General features: G+C 47.5%; 1 protein-coding gene across 1 annotated transcript in view; it reads right to left on the reverse strand.

The window, feature by feature from the left end:
• The window catches only part of MED27 (mediator complex subunit 27), a 186,519-nt gene that overhangs the window by 22,285 nt on the left and 140,233 nt on the right, over positions 1 to 24,001 (reverse strand). The window contains exon 5 of the mRNA XM_006216603.2: positions 8,128 to 8,235. Coding sequence (XP_006216665.1) covers positions 8,128 to 8,235 — 108 coding nt within the window. The remainder of the gene's footprint in view (positions 1 to 8,127; positions 8,236 to 24,001) is intronic.

Below are 24,001 nucleotides of genomic sequence, written 5' to 3' on the forward strand. Positions count from 1 at the left end.
GAAAGAGGGGCTTTCAGAGTGTCCCATGGGGGCTGAAAAGTCAACTTTAACGTGCGAGTTCGAGAGATGAGCAAACTGAGACACCTGCTTAATAGGCCTCTTGGAAGCTGCCCTCGGGGCTGGCCAGTGGTCAAGGTGGAAACCTGAGACGTGGCAATTTAAGCCTGTATCTGGGGAGTATTGATTCTGGAGTGCCTGGGAGCACGCAGAGCCACCAGGCGGGAAGGCTCCTGCAGGAAGACAGGGAGTCAAGTGCCACACCTGACATGGGACAGCTTGGAGTCCTGTTTCTGTTCTGCTGGCGTTCTGAAAACACATCTTGGAAATGAGAGGTGGGGCCGGGAACAGGCATGCCTTCAGTGTCCCCGGCTTCTTCCTGCTCAGAAGCAGAGGAATCAAGGTCGTTCTCAGGAGGCCCCTCTGGCCCTGGCAGGGCTCCTGCCGGAGGGCGGATGTTTAGCTGGTCCAAATCCAGAACGATCATGGGAGAATTGTGATTAAACGTTTATTTGGATCTGTTTGCCTCCCTGTGTCCCCACTGCCGAACCATCTCCTTCCTGGATTTCCACCAGAGCCCCCACTGGACCCCTTCTGCTCTGGCTAAACTGCTCTCCAGAAAGATGGTGTCAACTTTTGGTCACTGCCCCCAACTTAGGTCAACTGATGGAATAAGAATTTTAAAAATCTTCAGGCTTAGATTTTTAATTTGACAGGTTAGCAATTTGTAGGGGGAAAATTGGTATGTTACCTCCAGATAACTCGAAAGGAAACCTCAAAACAAACATATGAAGTTAATTCCCTAGGTTATCAGTTCTGCCGAAGAAAATTGCTGGGCAGCTGGGCATGTTAAGGAGGATGAGTTGGGTTCACATCACAATCTTAGTGCCACAGTTTGGCCCAGGGCTTAAAAAATGCAGCATTTAAAGCCTACTCAGACATTGAGCAATGAATAAGAACGACTTTTTGTATCTTTTAGTTTTACCAAATCACTGCCAAGATGACAGGGACATGCCAAAGATTCTAAATCTGAATTTTAGGAAAAGTAACATCAATGTCTGACTTGAAACTAATATAGTTCTCTTTCCATTTTAAGACCACAGCTGTTTCTTCTGAAGTTCTCCACTGTTTATCCTTCCTGCCTGTTCACATCAGACACAGCCAGCCAGACCAAGACATAAACACAGGGCCATGGAAGAGAAAAAAGAAAGGAAGAATCTGCATACAGACTGAAAAGTTAGTTTTTACTTTAAAAGAGAAAATTATACACATAAACCCTTCAGTATCTGCAAAATGTTTTAATAGAAAAATCATCCAGAAAGAAATATGCACAGGTTTAATTAAGAGACTGACTCTCTCGCCTAATTGTGGCTTCTCAAAACACACCATGCTCATTCAAAGTGAGCGCGCTGCCCTTTTTGAAGGCGGTTTAAATATATTATTCAGGACCCTAGGGAACAGTTCTGACCATCTGGGATAGAAGGACAGCAGACAATACGCCCTATTTATCAGGCGCACAGGGGTAACAAAGGGACCCAATGACAATGGCTCCCCTTTTGCTGTGAAGGCACAGCATGCAGGGTGTACTCGATTTTCTGCTAGATTTATGCCAAAGAAAGCCATTTACGCAAGCCTTCTGGAGTCAGTGCCCTGCTTCTCCTCAGGGCCGGGACTGATCCAAGTGAATATTTATTAGCTTCAGCCTCTTTGCTGCAAAGGAGGACATGGCTACTGATTTTTTGCTGGCTGCAATATCCAAAAAGGAGAATTCTAGAAGCTACCAACTTTCAGCCTGATGAATAAGAAATTATTCTGAAGTGTCAGAAAAAAGAAAGGCAAGCACCCCTCGGTATTCTGGGTACGCACTGGAAAGATTTCAAAATGGAAAAGCCAAACTTATGGTAATTGTGGCTGAATCTGCAGTCTTAGGAGCAGCCTCCGGGACTCTGGGGACTGGAATGAGTACTTTAGCGGTGAGAACGTGGTCTCTTCTCACGTAAAATGGAAACAAACCCCACAGATGACCAACTGCTTTAGCACAGACACGTCTGCTCTCAGGTTACATGCCAGACATCAAAGGTCCTCTTGATGCACAAGATGAACTGGAGACAACAGTGACAGTCAAATTTACTCACTGAAAAGAAAAATCGGAATGTCCTCAAATCAGCAGGCAAAGGAATGCTGACTCTGAAGACGCCCGCCTCCACCAGCATTTCTCGTGCAGCCAGTGAGGGCGTATACCATTCACTGACGACTGTGCATTTAGCTTGCACTGTGCCTGAGTTATCTTTCTAAAGTCTCCTAGCAATCTCGTGAGGATGACAAAATCACTTCCAATTCACAGATGGGGAAAATGAGGCTCCGAGAAGTTAAGCAACTTTTCCAACATCACAGTATGTGGTTGAGAATTCTACACCGGGTCTGTCTCCAGAGGCCCAGCTCTTAGCCTGGGAGGAAGACGGCCCTGCAGCTAGAACTGGGAAGGCAGGCTGACTCAATGTGCCCCCTACGCTGCCACAGCTCCGGGGGCGGGGGTGGGGAGCACTCCTGCAGAGTTCAACAGGACAAATCTCCCAGCCCTGCTGATGTGACAGTCATCGCCATTAAAATGCATTCGGCAGCAAGTGAGAATTACGGCAGCTTATCAGAAACGTTATCAATTCTTCATCTCAAAAAATAGCACCATGAACTATAAATGATCTAAAACTGACACCTCCAAATAAAACTCGTAAGCCTCACAGGGGCTTCAACTTTTAAAGCTCTTAGTTACTATCAGCTTCGTCCTGCAAGGTTAACAGGTGACGTGTCAGTAAGGGTACGATGCTATCAACCAGCAATGGGGACAGATTTCTCCATGGTTTAGCCAAGTTTTCAGAACCATAAGCTTCAATTTGGTCGTCTGCTTAAGTCTGCCCACCCTCCCCTGGAGAATAAAAAAGTGAACAAGTTTCACAGGTCTGTTATTCTTCAACTTTTCACTTTCAATCAGGACATACATTTGTTACTAAAAAACTGCTGAAAGCACAATTTCAGGGCATCCTCTGCATATGAATGAAACCGGATTCCCCTTCCCAGCTTTCACCCTTCCCCCGTAAGGAACAAGAGGCCATTTTTCTGAAGGTCGTCTGAACAATTTCAAAGGCTATAACAAATCAAAATGTTCCCTGCATCTAATATCAAACGGGGCTGACGCCAACACTTATTAGAGAAATCAGATTCAAGCCTCCCCCAGCCCCCTCGACCCAAACACACACACACATCCAACTTTGAAGTGGGAAGAGTGCGGGATCAGAAATTACCCTGGAGACAGCTCTGGCTGTCTTTGAAGGTTCCCTTTGATACCACCATTTCTTCTCCTCTCTTGCGCTAGGAGGCTAAAAGCTGCCTTTTTTTTTATTGATATGGGGTAATTAATGAAGCTATAGCATTAACATAACCTAAAATCCCCTAGTAAGACAAACTCAGCTGAGACACTGATATTTTCTTCAGTTAAGTCTGCCTGGTATAAAGTCAGGACAATGGCCAGGTACCAACTTAAACCTGCCTTTTAACATGCTGACGCATAGCTCCTTGCTCCTCCCCGATGACAGTGACGAGCGGGCTGGTAAGTCTCAACAGCATTTTTATATTTTATTAGCGGGATTAGTCTGCCGGTGCTTGGCATCAAAAAGATGCATCACAGGGAAAGAGACACGACGATTAGGGTGGTGGTGGTGGCTGTCAGTGCGAAGTGGCAGACAGGCTTGCTGGGATTCTAACAGGCAAAAACCCACTCAAGCTGGATATTAGTGGGACCACTGTTGTAGCAGGACGGGTAACTATAAACCTTTCAGAAGCCGGCTGCTCTGGGCTTGGAAGGCTCAGACGACAGCACAGGCGGGAGGAGGTGAGGCCTTCTAAGCCACGCCCGCTGCACCAGGGGCCCTGCCCTCAGAGGCTGCAGCAGTCCCCTGCCCCGCCCCGCCCCCCCCAGCCCCTAGCCCCCAGCCCCCAGGCAACTGCTTAGACACTGACTCAGCAGACGCAGGGCTGCACCTTCGGGACAGCAAAACTGCAGGTGCCAGTTTGTTCCCAGAGACCACACCTCGGGCTCCAATGGTTCCTTCCAAATGCTGCATCTTACTTGGGATGTGCTAGACCTTTCAGCACATTAACTGCACTGACGCTTATATGTATATATATACGTAAGTTCACATATGCCAGTGTCAGTCCTAAAAACGGAACACTAATAATGTCTGCGTGATTTTATTTTTATCATTTGTAAAGTACAATGAAAAAAGGGGGTTAATCAGATTGACTAGGATTTGATTCTGGACAGAGCGGTCATTTGAGCACTTCTCTGCCAAATGTGGTCAGTGTACCTTTAAAATGACAAATGGACCCGGGCCTCTCAATCTTGCTCTCCCTCTTTTCAGGGTCCCTGCTCATCTCCAGGGCCAATGGAGGAGCTGTAAAACGGAGCAGGAGGCCTCCTGTATCACACTGATGACACGAGTCAGTAGAACTCAGGTTCCCAGACACACACTCCTTCTCTTTCTGGTGCACAGACAACCACGCTCATTTCTCACCAGGAAAACGTGACCTGGGTGCACACACGTGTGTCTCCTTCATGCTTTATTTACTTCACTCTCTGCTGCTTCGTTTAGTGCCCATCTCTAATGTTTGATTCTCCACTCCTCCATCCCAGCTAGAACATCTTCGCATCCCCAGGAGGCTCTTTCATTATCCCCTCCCACACGTTATTACTCTGCTGTGCTGCAGGCACTGAGGTATGTCCCGGCAGAGAGTCTCGGGATGGAGCGTGGGCCCTCGAGGAGCTCCTCGCAGACAGAGGGCTGAGGTCTGGCTCAGTGTGTGACTATGGGCAAGTCCCTTTACCGTTCTGGGTCTCGGTTTCCTGACCTGGGAGATGAGTCTAAAAGCGGTACCTAGGATTTGATAACCAATGCAAAATTTGCTCAGCACAATGCCTACCAGACCAGACATGGAGTGTGCTTGTATTTTTATTAATTGCAGGATAGAAATGCCAATAAAGAGTCAGGATGCACTCACTCTGGCACTAGAAAAAGACTGTTCACAATGCTATGCTGTATTAGCGATGACGGTGATTTGTGCTGTAAGCAGAGGCAGACCCAGCCCTGCCATCCCCAGAGCCCATGTTCCTAGAAGAGGCCTCTGGGGAACTGGGGACAGGACGAGAAGGAAGACAACATTCAGCCAGCGTGAAGGGAAGAGTAAGTTTGTCAGGTGAACAGGAAGGGCAAGCATCTCAGGTCAAGGGCACAGAGCAGGTGCAAGCATATGAAGGAATCTGGCACGTTCTGGGAGCCAAAAGCAGTACAAAAGCCTGGAAAGTAAGACAAAATGTACAGAGAGAATGATGGCAGGCGAGGTCAGAAAGGCAGGCAGGGGCCAGATCATGGCACTTCTGTGCCTTGTCAAGGAGTCTGGATTTTATTCTACAAGCCAGAGTTTTCAGAAGCGTGTTTTGCCAAATGCCAGTGTCATAATATGCTCTAAGAATAATGGAAGAATAAAAAAGTGATGGTCAAAGAAGTTAGGAAAATACTGCATACTATATACCCTTCTTGGGAGATTCTTAAGGCACATAAGCAAATGAAGAATTTCTACTATGAAGAAACCTACTGAACATTCTCGAACCCAGGATTTCTCGAACTTTTTTGACCACGGACTGCTTTGTGCCAAACATCTACTAATACCCCTCTTTCGTGCTTTGGGCAGCAGGGAGATGGCACAAAGCAGGAAATCATGCTGCTGCACGTGTGTTTGAGGAAGACAGCTCTGGAGGCCACATGCAGGACAGACTGGAGGAGGGAAGCACAACTGGAGACTAGAGGTGAGCAGGCTGGTGCAGCTGCTCAGCAGCGAGGTAATGAGAACCTGAGGGAAAAGGGGATGGACAGGGGGGCCCAACTGCAGGGGTAAAGAGGGAGACTCGTCACAACCCATGCTCAGGCTACACGTGAGGGAGGGAAGGAAGGCCGAGCCGCTGGGGGTACAGTTACCTGGGATAAGGAACAGCAGGGGGAGCTGAGTGCAGATCTGCACAGGCTGAACTCCAGGTCCACCTGCAGAGCAGAGGTCTGACCTCGACACAAATCAAGAGTGATCCCCGTGGGAGTTGAGGGGCACATGAAACCACAGGGACGGATGAGAATGGCCGAGGGGCATGGGTGGAAGGGAACTGAACCCCCAAAACCTGGGAGCCACGGGACAGACGGGCGAGAAGGGACTTCCCGTAGCAGCTGAGGAGGGGTGATCGGAGAGAAACTCTGGAGGTGTTTTCTAATTCCCCTGTTTTAAGTGCAGAGTATAAGTGACACTAGCAATCATCTACTGAGCAGTAAGCAGGTGGCAAAGTGCTCATATTATTTCGGACACTCTCAGTATGGGGCAGGTAAGTAAATATGTTAGCGATATCCTGCAAAGCAGTCAAATTACCACTGCTTACAAGCCAAGCTCAGAGCAGGCTTCACGTGCACCCGGGACTTGGTGTCTCTCGCAGCATGGCCGTTGTTATCACCCAGCTTTTATGTACTTGTTCTTTATTTCCCCAGGTCACTTGTAAGTCTGTGGAGAGCCAGGGCTGTGTTTCACACCAGGTATGACCATACGGTTGTAAATCTTGAAAAAAATTTTATTTATTTTTAAAGATTTTGGGAGTTTTTTTTTTTAATTTATTTTTAATGGAAGTACTGGGGTTTGAACCCAGGACCTTGCGCACGCTAGGCATGCGCTCTACCACTGAGCCATACCCTCCCCCTTGTCAATCTTGAACAGAGGCACGAGAACCACGTCTCTACGTGAGCACCCGCTGCCCCCGCGCCGCTCCTGCTGCGGCCGAGTGGTTTGCAGCTCCCTGCTTAGAGCTGCCATCAGGGTTTGTGAGTCCTGCACACCACAGATCACACTTGCCCCACTCACCTACCTCATTCTCCACACTTGTTCCAAAGATATTTTGGTTTCTCTAAAAGTAAAAAGGAAGTCTTCCCTCAAGGGATGTTTTACTATCAACAGGGAGGTTTATGAGGCACTCGGCAGGCGTCCTGGAGTCAGGCCCCTTCCCAGGCTGACATTCATGTGGAATGGGAAGCGGGGACACATGGGTCACCTGTTCAAAGCGCAAACCCCGTTCTCTATGGAGCACACCTGTACCACACGCTGTTATACGCTAAGCTACCTTCATCCTCTGCTTCTGAACAACATTCTATCCTCATTATACCATGGCCGTTGGTCGTAAGTGCTGCTAATAACAAACTTGTAAGTTTTAATGGGATTCACAAGGAGAAGGGAAAGCTCCAGGGAGAGGGGAAGATGGGGGCTCAGTTTCAGGAAGTGAGCAGGGTGAACCTGGGTGGGTGTCTCTGGCAGAATGCTCATTACTCCCTGGAATCAGACACAAATGGGGGCTGTCAGCTCCCATCAGCATCCTCCGATGCTCTCTATAGAGCCATATGGAGAGTGTGCAGTCAAGAGAAACCAGGGGTCCACATGGGTGAACTGCCCATGAAACAAGCCACCCGTGGAAATAACGTATCATTTTTCAGTTGTAGGGCTCAACAGGCATGGCTGCGGCTAAGCAAACTCTGGGGGCCAGGCGTTAGTTTCATGGGACGAGTGCGTCATCAGCTTGTGTGTCAAACTAAGTCGAATTTTCCTCGTGGTTCTAGGAAAAGCAAAACGCTGAACCCTGGCCTACTGATGTGCTGCATGAATAGGCAAGAAAAAGAGAGAAAGGAAGAGAAGGAAAGAAAGAAAAAAGAAAAAGGGAAAGGAAGAAAGAAAGAAAAAGAGAAAAACAGAAAGGAAGAAATCCATTTCCTCAGCAGACACATTTAATGAGGCAACTGGGTCTAAGGTGATAAATTAGAAATTCAACTAAGGGCATCGGGCTTAAAGGAAAAAGCAGAGGCTTGATGAAAAATGCAAGGGGAGAGAGAGAAATGTGTTTTGTAAAGCGTTCAGCCTCCTACTGATAAATCTGTGCTTGTTGATCATTTCAGCTATGATTGCTAGTGTTTAATGTCATTCATCTGGGACTTGACTACATTTGCTCTGGGATACAGAAAATAAAGGGAAAAACAAAACAAAAGACTGCAGAACGCTTACCTTGCCATCTTCTGTGTACACGTTTTCATTATACCCCTTTACTATCGTTCGATCAATGAACAGGCTTCGCATGACGACAATCACTTTCAACACCTTCCCCAAGGTCACCTGTCAAAACACGTGCATGCAAACATGAAAGCTTACACCTGGACATGCAAACCACCTGAACCGGGCAAGATCACGAGAAGAAAGGATCACCTCCCTCCTGTTTTCGAGAGATGCCCCAGAGGCCACGCAGATGGAGGCACGATGGTGCCCCTGGTGCTCGCATCCTAAGGCATTAAAGAGGGTGCAGGTCCCAATTCATTTAACTACCCTGAATTTATTCATAACCTTGGCTTATAAATTCTCAGGATAAGTTCCAAATGTTGGCTATCAGCTGGATAAAGTAAATTTCCCTTTTTTTTTCTGTCTTAGGGTTACCTTCTTCAAAGGCTATCCTATGATTCTGGCATTCAGTGACAACATTTGTTTTCATATTATGTCATGACCCGATGCACACCCGTGGAATATGCAGACTACAGTGGGGAGTGGGGGAGGCGGGCACCAAATGCCCCTGGCTGAACTGTCTATTGATAACTGCTGGTAGAAAGTGGAGCTCGTCTGAAGGTAAGGGAAAGGTAGCTGAATTTTATCTCCAAAATGGAACATGATCCTGGAAACACATATAAGTGCTTTTATTCTCTTAGAACCTAAGCACACATTATAGATTAAAAAAAAAAACAAACCTAAAAAAAGTGCAGTGTCACATATGCCAGGGAAGCAGCGCCTGGCTGTGCCTGCTGAGCAGGCTCGGCCCCCAGAACAGGAAGGGCACCGTCCTTTCTTTCAGGGGCTCATGTAAGCCTTTGAGCACTCTGTCAAGCCTCTTTTCATTTCCTAGATGAGACCCTCAAGGCAGACTCGGCGCAGGACCCAGGCCAAGGCCCGCTGTCCAGGCTGCCCCGGGAGGGCCTGGCATCACAGACGGGCTAGAAGGAGCCCTGCCGGACCAAGCCAAGCACCGCCGCCCCAAACAAAGCCTCGCTCCTGCAGCCGCAACGTGCAGGCCCTTCCCGCGCTGCTGCCTCCCAGCCTCCTCCCCTCATTTTCCTATTCCGTGCAGTTCTTAATCTACTGTCCCCCAAAATAACGGTCCTCTCTCCCTGGTTACCCTGGGTATCAATGAACATTACTAACAACCAGATTCCTTTACTATGTCTAGTGCTGGGCTGACCTGTTTCTATATGCCCAAAGCGGTACAGAGTATCAACAGGGTAAGAAAAAGAGATGATAGGCTTGTTCACATTTAAGAGAATGTTAATAAAAGTATCTTATTTCTGGGGAGTACTTTAAATACTGCTACACCGTGTGACATTTCATGGCTCATCTCTCGTATAATTGGAAATTGCTATTTACGGATACCAATAAGCCACCTAGGTAGAAACAGAAACTGTCTCTAGTTTACAGGCAGTCTGCCGGGAGGCAGGCAGGGAGGGCAAGGAACCCGGCTGGTTATAGTTTTGTGGTCATAAGCACTGAAATTAAATAGCCTCTCGCTGGTTTACAGTGAAGGTCCAAGCTACCTCTTCCAACAGGGCCACCACTTTCAACTGCACATTTTAACTCTCTTTGATGATAACAAGAGATAACTAAGCAACTGTTTCCTTAAGGGAACACAATCTAGCTGACCTTGATGAATTCCCTGAGGAGTTTCTCAAGTTACTGAAGATGGAATTCAGGAAAACACAAACAAACAAAAAAACCACACAGTAAAGATACGAGAAATGTTATATTTGATTTTTTTGCTTTTAAAAGTGAATTTTGGTCTTCTAAAGTTAACTAATAGTAAAAAAAAGTTAATAAATGTTCATGATGGAAACATTTTAAATTAGAGGAAAAAAGAAAAGAATTCTTCACAGTCTTTCCATCCACAGATAACTGCCAATAAAATTTGGGGGTACTTCCTTTCAATCTTTTTATTATCAAAGATTTATGGTTTTTGAATTTTTCACATCTATAATCGAAACTAACTATATAATTTCAAATCAAAATTTTATTTAAAGTTATGATGTTAAACATTGTTCCATACTGCTGTGCAGTCTTCAAAAATGGCGTTACACGCGGCATGGCATTCTACTGAATGAATACGCTGTAACTTCTTTCCCCACGCTCCTGTTGCTGGACATGAGCCGCTTCCAGTTTCCTCCAACCTTAACATGGCTGCAGTGTGCCTTTTGTTCACCAAGCGTTTGGTGTGATCGGAACTATTTCCTGAGGATAGATTTGTAGAACCGTACACACTTATTTCACACCACTTGTTAGCAATGGGTGCCACCAAATCAAAACAAAACGAAATGAAATCTACCCTGCTCCCAGAAGTACTGACTCAATTAATTGCTTTAAACTTTTTATTATGGAAGACTTAAAAAATACACAGAAGAAAACGAAATAGCATAAAGAAACCCCCATGGACCCACCCCCATGTCCACAATCACAGCTCTTGGCAAATCTTTGTTTTCCCTACTCCCTCACCTACATTTCCCTTCCTATATTATCTTGAAGCAAGTAACAGTCATGGCATCATTTTCTCTATAAATAGCTCAGCCTGCATCTGTAAAAGAGAGGGCCCTGAAAACAAGACAGCATTACCATGGTGCTACCCCGCACGTAAAGCAACAGGAGCTCTCCTGTATCACCAGACCTGCAGCTGAGTCGGCATGCAAATCTCCAACGTCTCATAAGAACTGTATTTTTAAGGTCTGCTTGTACCAGGATCTGAATATGATTGACACAGTGTGACTGGCTGACATGTCTTGTCAGTCTCTCCTAAACTAAGGGCTCGGTCTCCCAACTGCCTCCCCACCCCACAATTTTATTTGTTGAAGAGACTGGGTCATTTTTTCTAGTTTCCCACAGTCTGGGTTTTGCTGATGGCATACTTTACGTGTTCCTCCTTACTCTGTATTTTCTGTAAATTGGTAATTAGATGAGATTCAGGCTTGATTTTTTTGGGGGAAGACCACTTCACGAGCGGTGCTACAGTCTACCAACAGGAGGCACGAGCAATCAGGCGGCTCAGTGCATGATGCTGGTGGCTGCTGACCCATTAATTCACCACGGGTTACAGATGGTCATTTTCCAATGCCATCATCCTGTCTTTGTTTATTAGTTGGAACAGTTTTATTAAAAAACTTCCCCTATCTGCTAACTGGTTACCCAGTGGGAGCGTTTATCATATCAGAAAGGCAGGATAAATGCTCAGTCCTTTCCCTTTACTTACCAGTTTTCAAACAACTTATTGGTTCACTAGTTTCCTTCCGATGCATACGGCTTGGTTTTCTCTCCCCTTAACGTTATTATGAACTCAAAGAGTCAAATACATTTGGTGCATTTTTATCTGATGCAATTATTACTCTTACTGATGTTCAGTTCGTCCTGTCTGTGGCTGGTGGGCATCTTTCTGAGGCACGACCCTCTGTGATGGATTCCTTGCTGTCTGGAGTATCACATTCCAGGCTTGTCCTGTGCAATTTCCTCCTGAGGTCATGAATCAGCCATTTCCTCCAGCAGCTCTGGTTCTTTTCCTCAGGAGAAGCTATTTCAAGACCACAACCAGGGCAAGAGGGGCAAATAATTTTTGATACGTTAAAATTTTTGTTTTTTATTTTATGATTCTGGTTGAGAGTAATTTTTCCTTTTCCTTTCTACTTTTTTCCCCTTATCCTATATTCATTTGTACATTGAGGTTCAAGTGTTTTGTTTTCTTTTCTAAAAAGAAAATTAGAGACTCCAGTCATACCTCTCACCTCCACTCCCACCTCCACTCCGCCTGTCCAGTTTGCTCCGGAGTCCTGGGGCTGGCGGCTTCTCTCTGCCCTCAGGGCGCTGTGACCGCACAGACGTGCACCCCGGGGGGGGGGGGCGCACAAGCGTGGCGGCTCACCTTGAACCCCCGGACGGCCTGTGCCCATCCCGGGCTGCAGCAGTTGACGCGCCGTCAGTGCCATGAAGTCTTACTCCGGTTTACGTTCATTATCTTTCAAACTTGTCAAGCTCTATGAAGCTTGTCAATTCTTATTTTTCACAAGCCAGAAAAGACCCTGGTATTCACCTAGGTTGAATATGCACAGATTTATGGCTTTCTGCATTTTTAACGTGGTCACAATGAAACTGCATACACAGTTTTGATGTTTACCATTTTCACGTTCTGGAATCCAGCACATTTGGAATCAGGTCTTGAAAAGGGGTGCGGCAGAGGGCCTGGCACAGATGACACTCCAGAGGCAGCGACGTTACCCAGCCCAAACCCTTGTCTGGACTTTGCAGAGGCAAAATGATCTGAAGCCAGTTAACATCAAAGCTGGAACCAGAACGGCTGCTGTCTCCAGTCCAGTGAAACTGCCACTCCTGCTGTCACACCTGGGGCTAAAGGTGACAGTGGTGCTGGGCCCGGAGGTCTGAACAAAAATGTGCTCCTGTTGAAGGACGGCTGAGAGTCTGCAAACCTGGGGTGCAGGGCAGTCTGGGGGGAGGTACGAAGCTGCCACTCGGGCTGATCTTGCTGGCTCCCAGAGGAGGCCATTAGCGTGAAGGTCAAGTGCACCAGGACTCAGTGCCACACCTGCCACTCACAGGCAGTGTGACCAAGGGCAAGTCAGACCACCTCTCGTCCTTGTTCACTCAGCTGTAAAACGCAGAGGGGCCTGCTGAGGAAATGAAGTGTGACGATTCACAGGAGACACGCGTGGCCACGGGCGTGGCACACGATACAGCGTGACAGCTGTGCTTAGAGGTGGCACGGTGGGAAGGGCCCTACAAGCCCTCGAGCCCGGCCCTCAAGGTGGAGCCTCACGCATGTTCCCTCCCGCCCGCAGGTCACTCTGTAATGATTCAGAGTCTCGTGCATCTGCACTGCGCCGGGTCCTAAGGTATCTGGACGCACTGGGTTGCAGTGACCTTGAAGTTCTGGTAGGCCGAGAAGGCGGTGCACCAGATACATGCCAACGGACACCGTTCTACCAACTAGCCAACGCTGGCCATGGAGGGAGGCCAAACGCCCGGTGGTGGGGCTACAGGTCGGTGCTTGGCAACTGCTTTGGGATCCCACAAATAAAGCTAATGCCATCTGGTAATGAAGCCGGCTTGCTGTTGCCAAGGTAACACATCTTCTCTACTGAGCAGCTCACTCACTACTCCTCCTGCGTCTGTCCCATGAGTGTTCAAATGGCAAGTTGTGAAGAGTGGAAGGAAGCCCTGTGCTTCCTCAGCAGGAACCAAGGTTGCTTGAAAGGTGCTTGGAAAGGAAGATGCTGGGCTGGCGCCCAGCCCGCCGGCACCTTCCAAGAAGTGCCCTTAAAAATGCTGGCACAGCCTCCTCCGTGCGGGGGCAGCCGTGCCTGAATTGGTGGTCTTCTCTATCTGATCTACAGCAGTTGCCTGCCAAGCTGTATTGCATTCAGAGAATGTCTAGTTCATTGTGGCAAGGCAAGTCACAAAGTGGGAGGAAAGTTGAGGGTAACAGCAGAAATACTCAGTTCTGCTCTGCGGCCAGCTGCAATCTAACGTGAAAATAACAAATCTGGTAGCTGGGACATTATCTACACTGGCAGCCCACGTGGCTTAGGCGGTGAGAGAAGCAGGTGCAGGGGGAAGGCGCTCTGAACCTGAGCAGTGTCTGTGTCTGGGATACAGGGGAGGTGAGCTGACCAAAAGCTTACTTGCACGAAGAACCCAGAACCAGATACGGCAGCCCCTGGCCCGGCACAAAGCACGCGTGGGGGTGCAGCGGGGAGCACGGCATCCGGCACCCAGACACAGGCTGCACGGCTGGGCTCTGCTCTGCGGGGAGGGGTATGGAGAAAACGCAGCAGCCACACGTATACATGTGCGTCCACAAATGTTAGTTCCTAGACACAGATAAGGTAAAAGTCTATCACGTAAGTGTCCTTAAGGGGTCTGCTGTGCCTGAAGTGATGTTTTTTCAAAGTGTAGTGAGAAAAGGAGGTGGGGAGAGGGGGGCAGACGGGAGTACCGACAGGAGGTTCACGAATAGTCTTTCTTCAGTGTGGTACTAAGGACCTCCGTTTGTCCTAACTCCAAAGAAAGATGAGGATACAGGGAAGGATCCCAATAAGCACTTATTTATGGAATGAGTAAGCGTATTTATCGCGTGACGCACTGGGCAAAGACTGATTCAGAGAATCATGTAACTTTAGACCTGCAAAGTTATAAAAAGTCATTTTCTCCAACTCTCCAATTTTCAAAGGGGTAAACGGGAGCCTAGGGAGGTGAAGAGGTATCAAATATGGCTCCTCTCTTGAAGGAGGTGCTACATCTGACTTGCGGCTGAACTCACTGGAGGGTACGCGGTGCTATACCACGTGGGGTTCACCGTGCACTCGAGGAGTTTTGGGGAGAGGGGTGCCACATCACTGACCATAAAATGCTTGGTTTGGCACCTGTCCACTTTACCCGATGTTTGGAAAGGTGGGGTTGGTTGTACAGAGGAGCACCCCCTCAAATGATGTCTTGTGGAACATTCCTCCGAGAGATGTTCTCAGATGTGACCTGGAAAAAGTGTCCCTCTGAGCTCTCCCCTGACCCCTGGGCATCCTCCCCAGAACACTGCAGATGCCCCCCTGGCTCCATGAGGACTGGGGTGTGCCCACAGGGCCACAGCTTCCTCCTCCATCTAAGGACCTGTGGTACAGCCCAGGCAGGTGTCTTACGTTCATCTTCGTAGGAGGAAGCTGAGGTTCAGAAAGACTTGAGTGCAAGGTCACTGCTTTCCTGCGCTGGGCCGGACGCCCATCTCCTGCTGTTTCCCCATCTCACGCCTGGTCCCTGACCCCACACCAGGGTCTCTAAATCACAAGAATTGGCGACTGCAGAGCCTTGGTCATTCCACCCTCTACCCACTCAGCCATATATTCGACGATGCTGGTAAGGGGCACAAAACCTCGCTTTGCAAGACTCCTGGCTTCCCTCCCGAATGGCTTTATACTCACACCCCTGACCCCATCTATACGATGCTACTAAAACGCTTGCTTTATCTAATTTTAGCATTTGTTTTAAAAAAAATTAGCGCTCTGAGTTCTGCACAGCTGCCAGGTACGTGCGGCCCTGGCAGAACCGTGCCGGGCGGAGCTGTGCTCTCAACAGCAGGCCTCGCGGAGCCGCAGCAGCCGGGCGGAGGGAAACTGAGAGGTGCAGAGGGAAACTGGCTGTTGCTTCTTTCTAGGAAAACTGTGAAACTGGAAACAGCCAGGAGAAAACCGAGACAGACCTACCCTAAAAGGCTGAAACTGTGGCAAAGCTGAGGCGGAGAAGACAAACCTGCTGCCACGGCTTGCAGGAGGCGGCCTCTGGCGCAGAGGAGAGCTGGCCAGCAACCAAGTCGTACAAAGCAAACGGGCTGCGTGCCTTGGAAACAAGAGCGCAACCCGAGGGATCGTCAAGGTAAAATTGACCTTTATGCCGAAGGTCACTGATTTCGTTCCACGGGCTTGTTCAGTTGTGCCTCTGATGATAAAAAGCGACGCCAACGTCAACACAATAAAAGAAAAGGAAAAGGAAACCGGAAAGCCCATGGGCAGACTAGATTTGAGACACAAAGTCGACACAGCCTCAAGAGGTGCATCCTAGCTCCCCCTTGACAAAGACCCAGGAACAATAAGGCAGACAAGCCGGCTTGAGGTTCTGTTCGCCAGCCAGTTAGAAAACCAGCTCGCCAGCGAGGCGAACGAGCATGAGGCTGACGTTTACGAATTCTGAGGGGAAAACAGTCTGAGTTTAGATGTGAGATCCGCCCCTTCCTGGCTGAGTGAATTGAGTGAGGCAAGTTACCTGGTTTGTGAAGTCCCCGTTTTCTCGCCTGCAGACCCGGGATAAGGCGGTTGTGAGGAGGAAATGACACCAGAAGGGCTGAGCACAATGATGCAAACCTGGCAAGTGTGCCCTCAGCGGTCCTGGGGAGTTACTCCCTCCACGCCCTTGTCAGAGGGAAAGGCAGCAGGGGGCAGGGGTGTGAGCCAGGGCTTTGGAGCCCAGGAGACCCAAGTTCAAATTCTGCCTCTGCCACGTACAAAGCAGCGTGGCTCTGGGAAAACCAACCCACGTGAGCTCTGGTTTCTAGTGTTTAAAATGGAACCCTTTATAAGGACTGGACAGCCAGTGCTAGTAAGTGTCCAGGAGAGTCACTAGGGCACTCACTACATGGCAGTCATTGTTTTGAACAATTATGAAACTCCCTGTCTAATAAGATAAGGTTTATTTCTCACCAGGTGGCTCATTCCATTGATGAGTGGACCTGCATCACTTCCTAAGGAGCCACCGATGCCAATTTGGGCACTTCTGATCTTCCTGAACTCAGTTCTCTCGTCTGAAGTCACAACTGCCCTGGGTGGAGGGGAATCTCATGATAAATGACTTAGTCACCTGCCAAGTCTTATGAGCAGTCTTCGTGACAAGGAAGAGTTAAGAAAGACATTTCCAACGAATATATGTATGTATTATGCACGACTGGGACATTGTGCTGTACACCAGAACTGACACATTGTAACTGACTATATTTCAATAAAAAATTAATAAATGTACTTAGGGTAAAATTTGAAAAAAAAAGGGCATTTCCTTTTCATACAATGAATATCAACTTCCTCACAGTCTTCCTCTCTCATCTCACTTCCTGTCCCCCTCAACAGTTTCAAAATTCACACATAACATAAAGAAACAAAAAGACAAGAGGGAAGAATTGTGTTTCCTGATCTTAGTTTCTGGCTACCTTGGGGTCTCTCTTGCAGGGTCATGAAAAATCCCCCAAATCATCAAAATAGAATTCTGTTCATTTTAATGTATAAAACATACATTCAAATATACAACATAAACCTCTCTAGGAAAAGGAGAAGGTGGTGCCTGTATCAGAACAGGGAATCTTGATTCCAAAAAGATGTTATGGAATGAGGTGGGATACAGGTTAGCTGACAGAAGGAGAAGCTGACCACTGTTTTCTCAAACATGCTGAACGTGTCAAGTCTCTCCTACTGGACGTGAAGAGGACTCCTCGTCAGCCCACACCCTTTACCTGTCCCCTGCGCTGAGCACGGCAGTAAAGAAGCCCTCGTGCTCGATGCCCCTGTCTTGCTGAACGTGTCTGCTGCCTGGCAAGCAGCTGTTTCCTGTACTGGGCGGGACCAGTCTGTGCTGGGTCTGAAGGGGACCCCACACTGGTCTGGTACGGAAGGCTCCGCCCATACTGGCGAGGCCAGGTAAACTGCCTCCCTCATTTCAGAATCTGGACTGGAGAACATGGGAAAGACTGGGAACAAGAAACAGCCCTCCTGGGAGAAGGAGGCTGTGTAGGAAGAGAAGGGGCAGAAATGAGGGTGGGAAGGAGGGCGGGGAGACAGACAGGCAGATGCAAAGTGGAATCTGGAGCCACTCTGGACCGCAGATGGCTTGCTTTCCAGTTCTTCCTTTCCTTCCACCCAACGGTTACTTGGTCAACATGTATTGTGCACAGCCCGGGCATCAGGTACGCAGAGACAAAAGAGACTTTCAGAGAGCTAACGGTCTAGCGGCAGAGACAGACAACAAATAAGTATATAAATACGAACAGGTAATTTAGAAAGTTTGAAAGGAAATGAACAAAAGGGGGACAGCTTAAAGAGATTATTTAGGCAATACTTATGTCTGAAAAAATGACATTTAGATCAGGTATCAATTCACTCAAATATGTCTTGAACACCCACTACGTGCCAAGCACTAGTCTAAGGGAACAAAACATGAGCGAACACGCTCAGTGGGGGGCGGGGGGTAGGGTGGGCAGACAACAAACAAAATAACATCTGTGAGGGGCTAAGAAGACAACAAGCCCGGGCAAGGGACAGGTTCCCACTGGGCTGAAACCCACCGCCAAAGGCCGAGCTAGCCCGTGCAGAGTGCCGGGCAGAGCGGCCCGGTAAAGGCCTCAAGCAGGGAACGCCCTGGCGTCTGAGAAAAGGGGCCAGCGGGGCAGAGGCAGGCCAGGTGGACGGGAAGAGCCGAGGCCCGGATACGGCGTTTAGCTTCACTCGGGGTGAAGTGGGAAACCCCTGCAGGGTTTTCAGCAGAGAAATGATGTTTGACGTGCACTTTAAAAAAACACGTTCCTGGTTGCTTCGTGATGAGATGTGGAGAAGAAACAGGGAGGCCACGGGAGAGGACGATGACCACTGTGACCAGGACGCTGGTGGCAGAGGAGGTGAGGTGCTGACAGACTGCAGACAGAATCAAGATAAAATCCTAAGACAGGATTTGCTGAGGAAAAGGGAGAAACTAAGGGAGCTCCTAGGTTTCTGGCTTGAGCACCAGGTAGGTGGTGTTGCTACCTACTGAGATAAGCTGGAGAAGCAGAGGGCGAGACAGGGACAGGGAAATTATGAAGTTTAAGATACTTCTGAAACATCTAAGTGGAGAGACGTTACATGTGCAGTTTGGAAGCTGGGACTCCTAGCTGAGGTCTGGGCTAGGCCGTTCAAGTGTATGAACGATCATGATGGACCCTCATTTTCCATTCCCTCATCTCGCGGCCTGCGTGAATCCAGACGAACTGAAACCTCACCCTAACCCCATGCACCTGAGCGGCGTTACCTGGGCTCTGAGGAGCTCAGGAACAGTCTTTCCCGAAAAAGGTAGGTCCGTAGTCTTAAACAGGAACTGCCCCTCTGATGACGTGATTCAAGTCCAGGAGAAGGTGATCCCCACGCAGAACTGCCACTTGCCACCTGCATTAGAACGGTGTCCTCTGTGGCACAGGTGGCCCCATTACATCTCCATTTCTTCTGTCGATACCCTGTTAGGCAGCACTTGACTTTTTAATATTTCGACTGTAGGATGTGGGCCAACTTGACCTTGATGTAGAAAATTTTAATTCAAATCAATACATGGACAAGGTCACTTTAAAATCCAATTAATATGAATGGGAAAATATGCCCCACGGTTCTGTGAGCTGAAAATGGAACAGTTGCAAGTTAACAACAACAAAAAAGGCACCCACACAAGCTTGTCTGGGTCCTCCTGGGTTTGATAACGCAGCAAGCTGTGTCCTTAAATACAGGCAGTGGTCAGAACGCTGAAAAACTTTTTCGTTTCTGCTTCTATTTAGGGTAGCTTAAAATTAAACTTGTTTTTTTTTTTTTTTGAAGAAAACCGTAAAATGTATTGAAAATTGTGAATTTCTGTAATCTTGTTTTAAGTAAATTAAACTCTGGACTTCAGCTCACCTAGGAACCCTACAGAAATCGAAGGCTTTAGTGTAGTTTGAATAGAGCAATTTGCATTTCTCTAGAACACATTCACAAAACCACTTGCAACGATAACCACAACATAAGGGGAAACTGAGGCACAGGGGTTTAACAGTTCTGCTCCTACAAGTGAACACAGCCAGGGCCCTAGGACACTTCCTCCTGGGCTTCGCCACCTTATCGCTACATGCGCTCCCTGGTGATATCACAGAAGCGCTTACTTTACGCAAGGACCAGACGCTCGCGCAAGCATTGACGGGAACATATTTCATCTCCGGGTTCTCCTCTCTTCCCTCTGCTTGGTAATCCCATTTGGAATCTTAGCTTTTCCACCCTTAAATCAGGTTAGAGCAGAATATAAATGATCAAGCACCCACCTTGAAAGATAAACTTGCTTTGTAACTTCAAGAATGACTGCAAATTATGTAAAATTGGAATGAAACATTTGGGGAGCCAGTGAAATATCATAAACTTATTTCTCAATTTTTTTACATTTGAATTTCTTTCTTTCTTTTTAAAAGCTGCTGAAGGGATTGGAGCTGACATATTTTGGACAGTCTTTCCAGCATCCTAGGGAATCCTCATTGATTTGAAGTGCAGATGTCCTGTGATGCGGGGCTGAAAAGAAAGCTTCAACTAAGGTCACAAGACAACTGTGTGAGTGTGTTCACCTTCCAGATTACATCGCAGCAGCAAATTAAAAGCAGCCCAGCTCTCCACACCCAAAGGACAAGCTGCCGCCTTGCATAATGTCTGCTCCATCCTCCCCTCACGGGCTGGTTCAGAGGGCCGTTTTGCATCCTCCTTCACTGGAAAACAATACAAACCAGCAGACTTCCCATCCATCCCTCCCTCTCCCCACAACCACTAGCTACCTCATCTGCTGCTAGTATTAATGCTCTTCACACTCATTACTCTTTAATGATGCCTGTTTGTAAATAGCAAGATGGGATGCAATTAAACCATGAGAGGCTAAATAAACACACATACTAATTAGGATCTTTACAGGAGAGTTTTTTTTTCCATGTATAGACTGGAATTTACCTTTCATTAATCTAACTTAATTGCAATAGTGCACCAATAAAGAGTCAACACAAATTAAGTGCTCTAAATGATTTCCCCACATTAAGGGTGAGCAAGCGATCCTTCCTTTGGGTAACGAACCATATTCTGCAGAAGGAGGGGATGAAATGGGAAAGCAGCACCACTAGGCACGAGGAGAAGAATGTCAGCAGTTAAGACAGGGATCGCGCCCTTACCCTGACGCAGGTGCTTCAGGTGAGATGCCTGAAGTTAATGCGGTCAAGGCCATAGGTTCACATTCAGCCTCTGCCCCTCTGTGAGTCAACTACCTTTGCCTGGTTCCAGGGTAGCAGACATCAGCCCTTAACATTTGTCAGCTTTCTGTCACTGGTTCCGGGAGAGAAGGAGTAAAGGTTTGGATCAATCAGTTCAAACCCATTCCCACTCCTGGAACATAATGCCCAGGTCATTCGCTCTGTGGCAAGGCAGGACGCAGCAGATATTTCTGGATGAAAGGGGCATCTGTTAGGTGCAGGAAAAGTTATGGTGTTTCAAACTTTGATTCTAGAAGGTGTAAGACTATAATACATTGGCAACTAAACTGAACTGAAAAAGAATATGATGATATATCAACATTAGGTATCTTTTTTGCAAAGGCCTCAGAGTACTAGGAATTTATTCATTCAACAAATATTGACTGAGCCCCTCCAGGAAGCAGGTGCTGGATCAGGGTCAGGAAATCACTTTAGGAACAATGTCACTTCCTCTAGAACTCTTCATATTTTATATATTTTACCTGTCCTTCCCTAATCACTGCTGCCCAATGACATATTGTCTTCCTCTCTGTCAAGTAAAACAAGCATGGATGCACAGAGGCCCTGCTTCCCTCCTGCTCCCTGACTGGGCCAGTGCTACCACTGGCTTGGAAGCCACAACTCTGAAAAAAGTCAGGTCTGGAAAGGTCCAGAGTGGGAAGATGGCTGAGCTACTGGCTGAGGGCCAGAGACTCAACATTAAACCACATGACCAAGGCAGCCTCAACTAGATCCTCAGTTACTAGTTTTAAAATAGTACTTGGGGCATTCTCATGACATTTCCCAAACTGTATTCCATGAAAAGGGGTCGGTGGCCATATATGTCGGGGAAGCTGTGTAGCCATCACCCCCCTCTTGAGGAGCCGCAGTGTACAAGGGGAAGGCTCTGGAATGACTGCAAGAAAGGAACCTGCTTGACCAGGTCTGTTTAACCAGTGAGCGCTGCCTAAACTCACCATGCTTATCACTTTCCTAAAGAATTAGTGCTCCAGGCTGCGCCTGAGCACCTGAGCTCATTCACTGCCCACTTCGCTCCCTGCAGGTAGCAACGGCCCCGCAACGCTGCTCCCTCACCCCAGAGCCTGGAGCCCACTGGACCTGGGCCCACTGTGCAGCGGAACAACAGGGGCTCCGATGATAGAAAACGGCTCCCTGACAGGCTGCCGATAAAAATTTATCAACTCTAAGATGTTTAATTGCTCCCAGTTCAAGAACTTTCAAAGGTTCACTTTTAAATTCATTTTTATGGTTACATTATAAGTCTCTGAAATTCCTCTTCTTGTAATAGCATCACCGACAGCCTTCACTTAATCACTCTGGTAGATCATATATAAAAACAAAATAGAGCTTAAAAAATCGTTCTGTGTTAGTGAGCAGATGTCTCGCCCATTCGCAATTAATACGACCCACTTCCACACAATCAGACTGCTTAAAATTCCTGGAACAAGATGTAAAAGTTAAGATGCAAATGTTCTGATTTTAATGAGAATGAATGGAAACTATAAAATCCTCTCTCCCTTTGAGGGTAGGTGCAATCTACATATAAGTCCCAACTGTGCACTAAATTTATCAACAAAACAATCATTTGATAAAGCCTGTGTGAAAGAAGAAAATAGAACTGGCAAAGTCAGGAGTATATTCAGAAGGCATTTCCTACCAAAATCAAACGTTATCAAAACCATGATTCGTTTAAGGAGCTTTAAGGGAAACTCGACTCATTTCAGTACATTTCCCCCAGTTACCTAGAGGTGTTAGGAGTTTGTACTTCTTTGAATCCACGTGACCTTTTCATGGACAGCACAGAGGGTGACAGAAAAGACCATGACTTTGTGCCTCCTGAATCTCAACTCTCAGCTCCACCACTTCATATGACCTTGAATGAGTTATTCAACCATCTGAATCTGCGTTCTTGTCTATAAGGCGGTGATAACATCTTGTGTTGAGGGTTTGGTACGAAAATCACATCAATATGCGTATGTTAAAGGGCCAGAGTTCCGAGCACACGGCAGGCAGAGGAAGTGGTGGCAATTACTAGAATTATTATATTCACGGTGGCAGGGGCAGACTTTTCTAGGATCTAAAGACAAGTCTCACCTTTCACTTTTCTCTCTCCCTGCTTGGAAAGCCCTTCCATCAGCTTACCCCTTCCCGATGGTCCGGCTGGGAAGTGTCTCCCGCAGTCTGTACTGTCACTAGGCAGCAGTGGGTTTCTCCAGGTGTGGACCCCACCCAACTCCATCTGAATCAGACACACCCCCACCTTTCACCCTATTAGCTGTGGGGTGAAACTGACATTTCCAACAAGCACCCGGAGCCTAATGATTGTCTCAACGATGCTGGTTCAGATGCTTGACGTGGGCAGCACCAGCCGGTCTTTATTGAATTAAACAACAAAAACAAAGAACGTTAACTCTCGCAGCACTTTTCTGTGCCCGTCTTCACTCATTCATTCAGCAGCTATCAACAGAGTGCCTCCTTTGTGCCAGGCATGGTTCTAAGCCCTGGAAAGATGACAACGAACAAGAAAGAATCTGATAACATATTTTTCCAGGGGAACTCAGTCTAGCGGGGGATTTGCTCAAAAATGAGAGCAGAAGGGCAGGAACTATGCACTGACACTTCTTTTATCTTCTGTGACTGGCACAAGGCCTGTGGAAAGCAGACGCTAGAAAACTATTTGATGACAGCAATGAACAAAATCAAGATGGTTAAGGCTTCAAAGGCACAATAAAATTCTCGAAGATGTGGTAGTGGCTCAGAAACATCCAGAAATGGGAGGACATGCAGTAAAAAAGAAAGAACATGCACTTTGGAGTCAAACTGACAGAGGTTAAACCTCAGCTCTGCTACTTATTTGCTACGTGCCTATGGTAACTTATTTTTTGCCTTTCTGAGCCGTACCTACCTCAGAGGGCTGCTTGCTGTGAGATTACACTGCAAATAGCACATCCATTCACTTAATAAATGTTTACTGGGCATCCAGCATATGCCAGGCACTGTTCTAGGCACCGCAGATACAGCGGTGAACAATACAAAATCTCTGCCTTCAAAGAGCTTGCATTCTGGATGGTGGAGATGGACAGTGAGCTAATAAATAACATGCCATACGGTGAAAATGCTATGAAGAAAAATAGAGCAGGCGAGGGACAGAATGGCACGGGCTGGGGTAGGGTGCTATTTTAACAGTGCAGGCAGGGAAGACTAGGGGCTTTCAGGGAGTGAAGGAGAGAGTCAGGGCTGGAGGGCACAGCTGGTGCAAAGGCCCTGAGGCTGGAG

Source organism: Vicugna pacos, chromosome 4 (genome assembly GCF_048564905.1).
Source record: "Vicugna pacos chromosome 4, VicPac4, whole genome shotgun sequence".
NCBI lineage: Eukaryota > Metazoa > Chordata > Mammalia > Artiodactyla > Camelidae > Vicugna > Vicugna pacos.